Source organism: Pteropus alecto, unplaced genomic scaffold (assembly GCF_000325575.1).
Source record: "Pteropus alecto unplaced genomic scaffold, ASM32557v1 scaffold146, whole genome shotgun sequence".
Classification (NCBI taxonomy): domain Eukaryota; kingdom Metazoa; phylum Chordata; class Mammalia; order Chiroptera; family Pteropodidae; genus Pteropus; species Pteropus alecto.
The window spans coordinates 5,887,630-5,900,674 of NW_006442107.1; the positions used below are offsets into that span (position 1 = coordinate 5,887,630).

At 47.6% G+C, this 13,045-nt stretch overlaps 1 protein-coding gene across 1 annotated transcript in view; it reads left to right on the plus strand.

Annotated features, from left to right (window-relative positions):
* Positions 1-13,045, plus strand: part of LOXHD1 (lipoxygenase homology domains 1) — a 150,271-nt gene that overhangs the window by 11,172 nt on the left and 126,054 nt on the right. Inside the window, 2 exon segments of the mRNA XM_006919930.1 lie at positions 6,200-6,280; positions 8,229-8,413. Of these exon segments, the coding sequence (XP_006919992.1) occupies positions 6,200-6,280; positions 8,229-8,413 (266 nt within the window).

Consider the following 13,045-nt stretch of genomic DNA (forward strand, 5'->3'; position numbering starts at 1 on the left):
TTTTTTTGGGTGCAGGAAGTCCTACTTGGAATCTCAGAATCCCCAAGAATTCATATTAGCTATCCCCTTGATGTGGGAGAATAAATACGCAGGACCAAAACGACCTGGGTCTAGGTCCAGCTTTACCACCAAGTTGCCATGTAGCTTTGGCCAAATCTCTTGGCTCCCTCGTCTATCATCTGGAAGTGGTAACCCCTCTTTTGCCAAACTCATAGGACTTTTGGGGAGAGGAGACAAGGTCATGCATGTGAAGGAGCCATGAGCTTAAACAAGAACCAGCATCACATTAAACCTGGCTGCCAGCTAACATGCACTCGAGTCAAGCATATACTTCAATTGTGTATGCCTTTGTGTGTGTTTGTGTAGATGAGCCTGTGTGTGTGTGTGTGTGTGTGTGTGTGTGTGTGTGTGTGTGTGTGTCCCTTGTGTCCTCCATTTCATTGTAACCCACTGAGATCAGGGGCTGCTCTCTCTTTAATCCTCTTCCTTACCACACACGTGCACGCATACGTATACGCAGCAGCACTTAGCAGAATCACTGAATTCCAGAGATGTCTAGGGGCCTGAAGGATGGTTTAGGTAGCGGGTTTTTAATCTGTGCTGAATGCTACAGGGGACCGATCAGCTGGTTCTGGGCCCGTCATGCCCCATCCTTCCTTCCTCCAGAGCAGCTCGACTTGTGGTTGTCTTAACCACCAAGTTTCTGAGTCAGATCCTATTTGCACCAAGAGCTCCATAGCCGTGAGAAACTTGAAAACTGCTGAATCTAATTCAGACATTCATGGGGAAACTGAGGCCTAGAGAAGAGCAATGAGCAGCCTAGAGACATGGAGCTTTTTGGTGGTAAATCTAGTCCACAAACCCCAGGGTTTTGATGTGGACATTTTCCTTCAGCATGTGGCCTCGGGCCCTGGCTGGTGTGTGGGAGTCTCCCTGGAAGGTTTTCTGAGGTTACAGGTTGTAACCTCTGGGGTTTATGGCTTGGCTCCTCCAGGGATGGCAGGCAAAACTGTGGAGGGGCAGGGTCCACCGGCCAGGACCTCACCGAACTCTGTGCTTGGCAAAATGACCAGGCCCTGTGTCACACATTTACCCCGAATTCGGGGTGAAGGGTAAAGGCTGCAGCGTTGAGGCAGGCGTAACGTCCTGTTTTGTCCATTTCCACAGAACAGGGTACTCGCCTTCTTGTGCTGCTTACCCCGCAGAGTGACTCGCTCGTGGAAGTCTTTCCCTCCAGTGATGTGGGCACGGTAAAGAGAATACATGAAATGTCCATCCTCTTTGCCATGTGACCTCCCAGAGTGCACCTGTCCAAAGAGAAGCCAGTAGACCTTGGGGAGTTGGCCAAGTTGGTTTCTGGACTCCCTAACCTGTATTTTTTAAACAAAAAAACACCATTTTCTCTTTTCTTGGTAGTTCCTCACTGTCTTTCCTTCTTTCATGCATTTGGTATCCTCAGACTCTTCATCCTCACCTTTTTCATTAGTCAAAACACCTCTCAGGTAGTCCCCCATCACCACCTTTTATAACCCTGTGTGAGGCTTTGTCACTGGGTCCCCATTCCTGGGAGTCTGAGTTCCAGCTTTTCTTCTCAATGCAGAAGGAAAGACTGCATCATGGTTAAGGAGTCTGAGGCATGAATGAGTCAGCCAGGCCAGGAGGTCTCCAGGCACAGCTGAAACCACATGTAGGCAGCCAGCTTCTCTGGGTTAGCCCCACTATAGGAATCAACAATCTCTCCAATTACCCCACAGGGCTGCTGGTGGGGTCTCTCCCATATCTGTGTACTGCTCCAGGTAGGGCAGCAGTGACACAGGTCTGACCAGGACCCCAGTGTGACTGGTCCAGAAGGCTCTGCCGGAGCCCATGGAAGAAGGTGGCTTCAAGGATGCAGGTGCGTTTTGCTATATCAGCCGTTTGCCCTGGAGAGGGTAGAGAGGTGATGCCTAGAGAGATGCCAGCTGGAACCAGAGGATGAGGTTTGCTTTGTGCCTCCAGCATCTATCCTCGTTACTTACAGATAGTCAGAGCTCAGTGACTGATGTGGGATCAGCGTGGCTAGACCGAGACTTTACAGAGGAGAACACGTAATCTGGGCCTCACGTGGTGAAAGGACTCAGAGAAGAGGGGCACAGAAAGACGGTGCTTTAGATGGGGAACAGCTTGCATAAGGGTGGAGGCCTGCGAGGGCTGGGAGAGGACCTGCTGGCTCATGGCGGGCAGAGAGGAGGAAGGTCAAAAAGGCAGGGAGGATCAGAAGGCCTTGCTTGGAAGCTGATCTCTGGAGGCTCGACTTACTGTGCAGCCAAGAAAGATTAATGTGACCATGGTGAGCAGGTAAATGAGGAAGGAGACTGGACTCTGCCGTTTGCAAGACCCGAGAAAATGTCTACAAAGAGAATGGCAGAGCCACAATTCTCACCAAGACCTTGTCGATTCAAGATGGAGACCTCGGGTCTGGGAGGGGAGCATTGTTTTCCAAGGAATTCCAGGTTATCTTTGTCACCTAGATGCAGATGGCTGCAGTGGTCATTGTGCTCTATGAGACTCAGATGCAGTTAGCCAGCCGAGCCCTCCCCCACACTGGTCCCTGGGCCTGCTCAGAACGCCTGCTGGTCTCCAAACCCCTCATCTCACTGTCTGCTGCTGCTCCCTCCCGGCCACACTGTGTCACCCCAAACCAAAGCCATAAGTCAGTTGGAACCGAGCCCCTTTTCTTTGCATTAAACACACACACACACACACACACACACACACACACACACACACTACAAGGCATTTTTGAGTGTATCTGACTTCACTGGTAGCTCTGGGCATCAGAAAGAGTTCACATTGCAGCAATGCAAACAACTTAAAATGGAATATTAGATAAGTCCCCCAATCTCTTAAAGTTAAGCCACCATCTTTCCCAGAATTTCTCCCTGACGCCTTTCTCTGCAGCCTCCGGCCACGTCTCTTACCCTGCGTTTCTTCTCTGTTTCTCCCACGCCCTTTTTTTCTCTCTCCCCTCAATTCCTGCTCACTCATGTGTTTCCTCCTCGGCCCCAGGATTTGATCTACCACTCGCAAATGGCTTATTGAGGTTTTTATTTCCCAATACAAGAAGAACTTTGGTGCCCGATGTTAAAATACCGATGGTCCTCGCCCTCGTGGTCCGGCGTCTAAGTTCCTCGGTGCACAGACCCCCACCTAGGCCCAAGGGGTGTGGCGTGTTCACTTCCATTCCCTGTTAGCTGACCTTCACCTAACCACCACACCAGTTTAGTGCCAACCGCCGTGGCGCCCACCTCTGGGTTCCCTTTCCTGTCACCCAGGACCACTGCTAACATTGGGTCACATATTTAGAACATGGCAAAAGGATGGGGTCTCATGTATCTTCCGGAACACGGTTCTCCTGTTGAGATCTCACCGTCTGAGAGTGTCACAGAATGCCTGGCATTTAGCCCACTGGCTCCACCCGGCTGGTGGCTAAAATGCCCTGTGCCAGCTGAAGGGCTCTCCTGGGAGCGGGGCATGCACAGGGGCTGTGCTCTGCTTTGGCCTTCATTCACAGATTGACCAGGAGCCCGGAGAAGCTGCAGTCCCCAGCAGGGGACTTGAGGAAGTCTTCGTTTCTAATGTTTCCTTTGACCAGGGACCCTCTGTCCTTTGCTGTTTCCACCGCATCCTCAGTCGGTTTTCTGAAACCCACAGGCACTTGCCAGAAGTGGGGATTTCAGAATCTGACCCCAAATGGGTTGGGGTTGGGCCTTGTTTGGGATAATCCAGCCTGTCCCCGAGAGAAGGGAGTCTGCATAGCCTTGTCCCTGAGTCCTTTCCAGTCCTCTGAAGAGCGCGAGGCCTTCCTCTTGTCTCCATCTTGTGAACACCGTGGACGGTTGCTTCGTCCCCTGCGATGCCTTGGAAGGCTGCAGTGCGGAGGGCTCCCTAGCCCATCCTGGAAGACCGTTCTCTCCCAGCCTGCTTTCCTCCATCTTGGTTTTTAATATTTGTTTTCCGAGTGACTGTAAAGCACCTTGGTCAGCAGTTTCACACACTCCCTGGGATGTGTGAATCTGCATCCGGTTGGTCGGTGCACAGGGCCTTCTGAAGGCATGGAGCCCCCCTCGCTGCGGGCAGCTGTGGGAGCTTCTCTTCCGGAAAGCTTGTCAGAGGCACCCCAGAAAGCCAGCTGCTTTCCTTCCAAATCACACCTCGTCTTTTGCTTTCCAAATCACCATCCTCTTCCCCTCATCACCGGCATTGGCTGTCTCCCAAATTCCACGCACCGGGAGAAGATGCAGCCAGCAGTCCTCAAACTCCACAGGCAGCTGCCGGTTGGGTGGAGTGGGGGCTGCTGAAGCAGGGTGCTGTGCTTTTTTCATAATTACAAAAACAAGATGTGCTCCCTTCAGAAAACTAAAAATGTGCATGCAGACCAGAATAAATAACCAACACACCATCATAGTCTTACCATTTAGATGTGATGTTTTTGTATAAATTCTTCCAGTCTTTATTGTTTTTAAATGAAATTGGTATCCTGTTTGTATTGGTTGTTCTATTTGTACGTTCTATTTTTAACCTGCTTTTCCTCTTAAGCCTATATCATAAACTTGCTTCTGTTTTATGAAATCTTTTAAAATGGGATTTTTAATGGCTGCATAATAATCCATCGCATAGCTTCCCAGTTTACTTGTTTCTTAGGGTATTTATTTGAGGTAAAGACTCTTGTCTACTTATTATAAATATGAATTTTCCCTTCTCATATATTGAAACAGAAAATACCTCTCATTCATTTCTTCGTTTCCTGTTTACACAACCCTGATGCACAGGATCTATGTTCACATGTTTTCCAAGTAACTTAATAACTGCTTTGACTCTGAAACAAATCACAGTGTGCTGTTAGTCACCCTCAGAGGTGACATTCTGACAGGTACATGCAGTAAGCCTAGGAGCGGGCCTTTGCACTCCAGAAAAACTGGCAAGGCCCTACCTCTCTCTCCTCCTCCCGCTCTGCACCCAGACCTCACCTTTGGGGCCTCCTTTCCCTGTGCACATTCTCACCTGATTTCATGAGCTCGGCACTGCTTCAGGAGTGCCACAGGTCCGTGTCTCATGACATGTCCACCATGAGGAAACGTCTCCCCAGGGCAGGCTGTTTGCCAAAGTGGGTCTGTTGGCAGAGTCACAGCTCTTAAGGCTGTAGAACCTTAAAAGCCTTCTGTGACCGAGAGTCCGAGTCTGTTGCCTTAGAGAGAAGACCCTTCACCTCCCTCTTTATTTTGAAACACATTGATGACCAATAAACAGGCATACGTCTTTGTGCTTTTCTTCCTCTGTGGGCTGGGCGCTGGTGCCGAGGGCCCTGGCTAGGTCTACAGCTCTCAGCCCCACAGAGGCATCACTGTGGAAGGCCCGGGCTGGAACGGCAGGGGTCCGGGCCCACACAGAAGATGGAGCAGATGTCCACGTGAGATTCAGGCTTCCACTGCTGGAGGACCCCATGGCGAGGCTGCTTCAGCCCTCCTGTATCTAAGCTGATTGAATCTAGGATGCTCCTGAGGCTGGACTTGCACCTGTCTCACTGTGGAACGTCTCAGGTGTACTTGCTTCTGTTCGCACTGTTTGCAGGATGCCAGATTTGCATTTCCTCACCACCCCACTTGCTGATTTGGGTTGAGTATTTCCTTTCTTGTTGGAATGGCAGGACCACGAACCCCCACCCAAGTTCTGCATCCACTTGGGGCTGCCATTGCTACTTTCCCCGGCAATAGCAAGGCAAGGAGGAGGAGGCCTGTAGACCGAAGAGCATCACGGCATTCATCATGCCTTCCTTCCTCCGCCATTGTCCCAACCCAGAGCAACCAGAGGGCATCGGATCATGACTTGGGAGAGCCAGGTTCTGGTCCCAGCTCTGCTATCAACTAGCAATTTACTTGTTTGTAACATGGGACTGATATTGCCTGCCATGCTTGCCTTAGCGACACATGGCAAGAATCACACGAGAACCTGGTTGTGAAAGCAAGGAATGAATACTAACTGTCTTGCCCTCTTCCTCTCCAAATCATGTCAGAAAGGAATCTCAGAATGGGATCAGTTGCTCGTAGCGCTTCCCAGGAGTGGGACGGTGGAGGAAGAAGGGGGTGCCAGCCTTTGGCTTTCCTCCTGGGCCTGTGAGCCAAGCGCTGATCTGTGCTAACCGTGTACACGTTCATTGCAGGAGCGAATCTGCCTTTGAGAAAGCCAACGTGGATGTGTTCCGGGTGAGAACCAACAACGTGGGCCTCATCTACAAAATCAGGTGAGAATCTGGCCCCTGGCCAGGGTCGGGGTGAGATGAAGGCAAGTAGATTAGGAACTGACTTCACCATTGACACTTGCTGGGTGTTGCTTACTCTCCTGGTGTCATTTGAGGGGTGACCAAAGGCTCAAATCTTTCTCTCACACCCTGAGTCACAGTGCTCTAAACTTCCCCATTAGAGATTCACTTCTCTGAGTTAAGATGATTTGAGTCAGTTTTTGACAGACTTGGCAGATACGCTCTGAGAGACACTAGCACAGCAGTTAGCAGCAGACTGAGTCCAGATTGCCTTGGTTCAGATTTCTGCCCTGCCATTCACTAGCTGCGGGACTTTGGACCCGTTTCTTCTCCTAGCTTCCGTTTCCTTCTCTGTAGTAGTGGTGCCTAGCTCCTAGGGTTAGTGAGGCTTCAGTGAGTTGTGCTTAGGACACTCAGTCTCAGAGATGCCAGGATGTTGCGTGTTAGCAGGAGGGTTAGAGATGTTGCAGGATGCCTTTTGAGAGAGCATGTTTCCCATTTTGTCTTTAAGGGGCGGGGGCTTGTGTATATGATGGGAGGGATAGCTCTCTCAGTCTGGTTGCAGAGAAAGAGCCTTCAATTGCCAATGGCCCCTTTTTACCCTCCTCCCCCATGCTACCTACCCCCATTCAAGTTCATGCCCATTTGTCAGAATGTCAAAATCATCTGTTGCCTGATTGCACCTAGGAGTCAAATGCCGTCTAAGTTTAGCCCTGGTTTTCATTCCTCTGACTAGAAAGCATAGTATCATTAACTCTCTTTGCTGGGGAAATAAGAGGCACATGAGGGCGCAACACTGCCTGTCTGGGGGAAAAGGGGTTACAAGCAGAAAGGGAGCTCTTACAGGTTAGGGTTGGGAAGAAGGTGTCAGTGTGTGGGGAAAGGTGACCACTAAGCTGAGGTCCTACTGTGTGCCTGGCTCTATGTCGGATATAGGCATACATTCTGTGTACATCATATGTGTCATTCATCTGTTGGGGTTGTGTCCTAGTTTAAGTTATGCTTGTCCTGTGAAGGCCTGCATGGGAAAGGTCTCACTGTGATAGGCAGGGATGAGATGCTTGGTGCAAAGTTAGGTTGTTCATGGGTCAATTTCTGGGGAAGAAACTGACCTCAGATTGGAAACTGGGATTGCTGAGGATGGAGGGGCGGGGGGACTATAGGAAGTGGGGGAAGTTATTGAGGGCTCAATTTTAAAGAGTCTGGATTTATTCTGCACTCTACAGCTGTCCCCCTGGCCACATGTAGCTCTTAAGCACTTGAAATGTGGCTAGTCCAAACTGAGACATACTGTGCATATAAAAACACACCAGATTTTTGAAAATATAGTACAAGAAAAAGACTGTAACATATCTCATTAATACATTTTACATGGTTATATGTTGAAATGATAAATAGATTAGAATATATTATTAAAATTAATTTCACTTGTTTTTTTTGTTTCTTTTTTAATGTGGCTAGTTGAAAACATAAAATTACATCTGTGGCTTGCATCTACAGCTCATGTGATATTTCTAAGGGACAATACCAATCTAGATGGCTATGGGTAAATCCTCTGGGTGGTGGGACCAAGGAGAGTATCTGAGATGTCCAGGAGTCAGGGAGAGAGGGGACGCACAAGATGGTCCTGTTGCATGCCTTGGCACTCCTGCATTTTCTGTGGAAGGCAATATTTCCTTGCAGGCAATGTAACCATGTAACATTTGTTAATAAGCACATCACTAATAAGATATTCCCATTTCACACATGAGGAAACTGAGGTTTGAGAGGTAAAGTAACAACAACAAAATGATCGAATCTCTCTTTGGAGCAAACCCTTGTCCGCCAGTGACGATGTGGGTGTCTGTTTCTGTCCTTTGGATATTCCAGCATGGAAAGGGCATCGTCTCTTGTCCGCCAGTGACGATGTGGGTGTCTGTTTCTGCCCCAGGATTGAACATGACAACACAGGCTTGAACGCCAGCTGGTACCTAGACCGTGTGATCGTGACCGACATGAAGCGGCCTCACCTCCGTTACTACTTCAACTGCAACAACTGGCTGAGCAAAGTGGAGGGCGACCGCCAGTGGTGCCGTGACCTCTTGGCCAGCTTTAACCCCATGGACGTGCCCAGAGGTCAGTGCCAGGGTGCCCTACCCGCTGTCTGTCCCTGCCTGGGCTGGGCTCACCCTGACCTCTGTCTTGCTCTGGACAGTTCCATCTCTCCTTGCTACCCTCCAGGGTCTTCTGTTTGCCAGGGCTCAGGTGAAGCCCAGTTTCTTCCTTGTGGCCTTCCCAAGAGCAAGCTTATGTGCTCATGGGGTTCAAGGAAGTGGGACCTGCAGGAAGACCTTAAGGCAGGATGGAGGGACAGGAGCAGCCCTGAGCACATCTTGTGTTTTCAACAACTCTTGTTGACGGGTATCTACCACGAGTCCCCCAGAGTTCAAAGGCAGCTGTTTCTGCCCTCCCGTTCCCTGCCTTCCCTCCTATGTCCAAGGAGGGTGAGTTTCAGCGAGGGCACTGTGGATGGTGCCCTCCAGTGTTCCATCATGCTGCCCCGACTCCTGATTTTATGAGTGAAACATCTTATTTCAAGTATATCTCTAGCCAGGGGCCTTAAACTCAGTCATTTTAGGTCAGCAGGAGGCAGGGGAACAAAGTATGTTAAAACACACACTGTATCCCATTTCCTATTGGATCACACCTTTTTCCCTAAAGTTATGACTCATCTCACTCCATTATTGAACGTACTTGCCTTTCCAAAAAGGGGACAGTATCATAATACCCTGCTCACACAGAGTCATGGGCCATCGGAGGGAAAGGCACTTGGCGGCCAGGAGAAAGGACATTCCCATGTTCCTCAGTACAACAGCAGAGCAGCCTGCTGGATTCTGCCTGTACCATTGGTCTCCAGGCTCCACTATCTCTTGCAACCCAGCTGGGCAGAAACAAAGAAGGCGTCTTCTGTCTCAGTGGGCTTCACCTCTCAATTCCTCTGTCTGCCTCTGGTCTCCCACCTCTCAACTAACCTTGAACACTTGCCTCATTCCTCTATGATCCCGGACATCGTAATAACTTGCAACTTCATTGATTCTTTTTTAAAAAGATATGTTATTGATCTTTTCTCTTATTACAAAAGCCAGATTTGATTGTTGCAGAAAATGTAGAAAATAGAGACATCTAAATATATAGCAATAAATATATATATGTAAATACCTGTAATTTCATCACCTGGAAAAGCATCACTGGTGACATTTTTGTGCGATCGTTTCTAGTCTTTTCTATACATATGTCATTTGAAACCATGTGCTACTAGGAGAGCTTCCGAAAAGTCACTATTGAGAAAGTATTAATATAACTCGGTGGTTCTCCAATTTCCCACAAGAATTATCCAGGGTACTGCTGTCTTGCCTCTTAAAGGGAAAACAAAGACACCAGCTGACCCTGTCCCTGAACCAGGCTGCCTGGACCCCCTGCCCCTTTATAGGAAGGTGGGCGCTGGATCTTTAGTATTTCTGGCTGGATTCCAGAAGAAGGAATGAAAAATGGAATCTTCAAATATTCCAAAGACTGCATTGGTAAAAAAAAAGGTCAAGTTTCTTTGCTTTTCATTTGCAATTATATAAACTTGATTTTTGATTGCTACCAGAGGTCTTTGATGATCAAAATGGGGAAGATAATTATTTCTTCATCCATGCAGTTTCATAGGTAAAAATATTTTAAAAAGTGGGAAGGAGGAGAGAGGAGAGGGGACATTTTCAGCGTATATTCCAACCCTCTCATGACCCACCAAGGGAGGGTGGAGCCTTAGGAGCCTGGTTCCCTCTCCCCACCTCCGAGCGCCATTTCCTGGAGTTCTGGCTGATAATTAGCTGGAAAATTCTTTGAATCTTTCTCCTCAGGGAAGGGAAGTATCTTAGGCTGACCAAATGACCCTTTGACTGAGATAATTAGCAGATAGTGGAGGGGGCAGACGGGACTGAACTTTGATCAGATTTCTAAATGGTTCCTCAAATGAGATCTCACATATCCTACTTAAAGGCACAGGCAGGAGCGGAGCTTGCCCTGCCCGTGGGTACAGGTGGTTGCTGCCCCAGACAAGGACGTCACCCCTGCTCATGGCCCCATACCTCACGAATCTCTTGGAGATTATTTTTTTCCACTCTGGGCTTCTCTTTAAATGTACTTTTTCGGGGAGGCGCTCAATATTTTCCTAGCACCTTGGAATCAATGGCCTAGTCAGGGCCCCCTCTTCCTTCGTGGAGCCCACTGGGGAGAAGGCAGGCATGATGAGGTTCCAAAAGAAGGAGGTAGAAGTCAGTTAACTCCCAGTTGTGTGAGGATCCCAGAACCAAGTTCAATTTCTCAGTTGTTCTCAATTGGCTGCTAAAATCGTTGCACCTGGTACCTTGAGGAAACCAGGCAGCAGGGCCAACCCAAACGCGTTGCCCCTGGTTTTCCCTGAGTCCGATTACCAGGCCCTGAGGATCTGTCGTGGGGCCGAGGGAGCCAGGTCGGTCCCCTCAATCTACAGGGATTCCCCAAACCTAGACACTTGCATTTCATCTTCATGATTTTTGCCTCATTCTAGTACCACTTCCCTTTTAATTTATTCTTTAACTCATATTTTGCAACTTACAGGAATTTGTAAGTTTATTTTAAAAAGAATGTTAATATCACTGTTATAAAAAACTTATTTTGTACAAATATCATGTTTACATTAGTACAATTAAAATGAACACACGACTCTAGATAACCTCCCGTGTCCCCACTAGCACCCCACATACAACCAGGTGTATGCACAGTGCACCCTGGGAAACACTGCCAGCCCTGATCTGGGAGGAAGGGAAGCAGAGGCCAGGAGGGAGGGGAGGAGAGTGGGGAGGTTATCTGAGGAAGTTATCTCTTCTTCAAGAGCCCTTGCTTCACTTACCACACCTCTGACAGTGAGGAGGTGAGGGAGGGCGGGCAGGTGTTAATTACATAGATGAGTAAACTGAGGTCCAGAGAGGGGTGACCTTTCCCAGATCAAACAGCCAATGACTGATGGAGCTGAGACTAGAATGTGAGTCTCCTAGATCTTAGTGGAATGTGCTTTTTTGCCTGCCCCTTGGGCAGGGCAAGTCTAAGGGCAAATAGTCTGGCACCTAAGAGATCAGAGCCTGTGGGATCGCAGCCAGGGCTCAGAGAGGTCAGTTGGACCAGTCTCCTACTGCCACAGGAATCCCTTTCATAGCATCCCCACCAGTGGCCTCTCCAGCCTTGAATCCAGGCTTTCTTGAATGGTGGACAGTGACAACCTCCCGGGGCAACCCGTTCTACCACTAAGTGGCACTGGTTGTCAGAAAGATTTGCCTGAATGTAAACCCCACATGGTCTCTCTGAGACTTCTGCTTGTCTATTCCAGCCCCGCCAACACAACACAGTGTGTTTTCATGTCAGCCCTTCAGTGGTGTGAAGACAGGCTTCTCTCCTCTCAGGATTACTTCCCCAGGTTCCTCCTCAACCTCGCCTCTTGGAATGTGCGTCCAGCCTACCTCCCGAGTAGTTCTGGTTTGTCAGTGACACTCCAGAATGTACCTCCTTGGCTAGAACCCCGTGTTTCGGATGGGACTCATCAGAGTGCAGGGGGCCCCTGGACTCCATTGTCTTGCTGCTTTTTATTATTGTTATTATAAAATATACATAACATTACATTTACCATCTTATCATTTTTAATTGTACAATTCAGTGGCACTAAGTACATTCATGTTATTGTGTAACCATCACCACCATCCATCTCCGGAACGTTTTCATCTTCCCCAACCCAAACTCTGCCTATTAAACAATAACATCATATTTCTTTTCCCCGCAGCCCTTTTATTCTACTTTACGTCTCTTTGAATTTAACTACTTACGAATTTCACGTAAATGGAATTATACAGTATTTATCCTTTTGTGACTGGTTTATTTCACTTAGCATAATGTCTTTAAGGTTCATCTAGGTTGTAGTATGTTTCAGAATTTTATTTCTTTGTAAGGCTGAATAATATTTCATTGTATACATATATCATATTTTACTTATTCATTCCTGCATCATTTTACATTCCCTTCAGCAATGAGCAAGGGTTACACTTTCTCTACATACTCCCTATTACTTGTTATTTTCTGTTTGTTTTTTTTTAAATCATAACCATCCTCCTAGGTGTGAGGTGGTATCTCATTGTGGTTTTGATTTGCATTTCCCTAACGATTAGTGATGTTGAGCCTCTCTTCATGTGCTTATTGGTCATTTGTACGTGTTCTTTGGCAAAATGTCCATTCAAGTCTTTTTTAATCAGGATGTTTGATTTTTTTTGTTGTCGAATTGTAAGCATCTATTCAGAATATATTTCTGGATATTAACCCCTTATCAGATGCATAATTTAAAATATTTTCTCCCACCCAAGGGCTGCCTTTGGGTGTGCATCAATGCACACTCTGTTGATAGTGTGCATTGACGTAAAATGTTTTTAAATGTTTTTAAATTGGTTAGTAGTTTTATTAGTTGAGTTACAGCGCTCTTGGTAGTGGTAGTTAGTATCTGCTGGGTATTAGGTACTCTATGATAATTATCTCAAATTCTCATGTGGAAACATTTATGTTTATTGCTTTTTAATTTTTTAATATTTTTTATTTTTTATTTATTTTTTAATTAATTAATTAATTTTTAAAAATTTTATTAACGCCTACAGCACCTGGTCTTCCTAGGTGGTCTCCCATCCGAGTACTGACCACGACTGACCC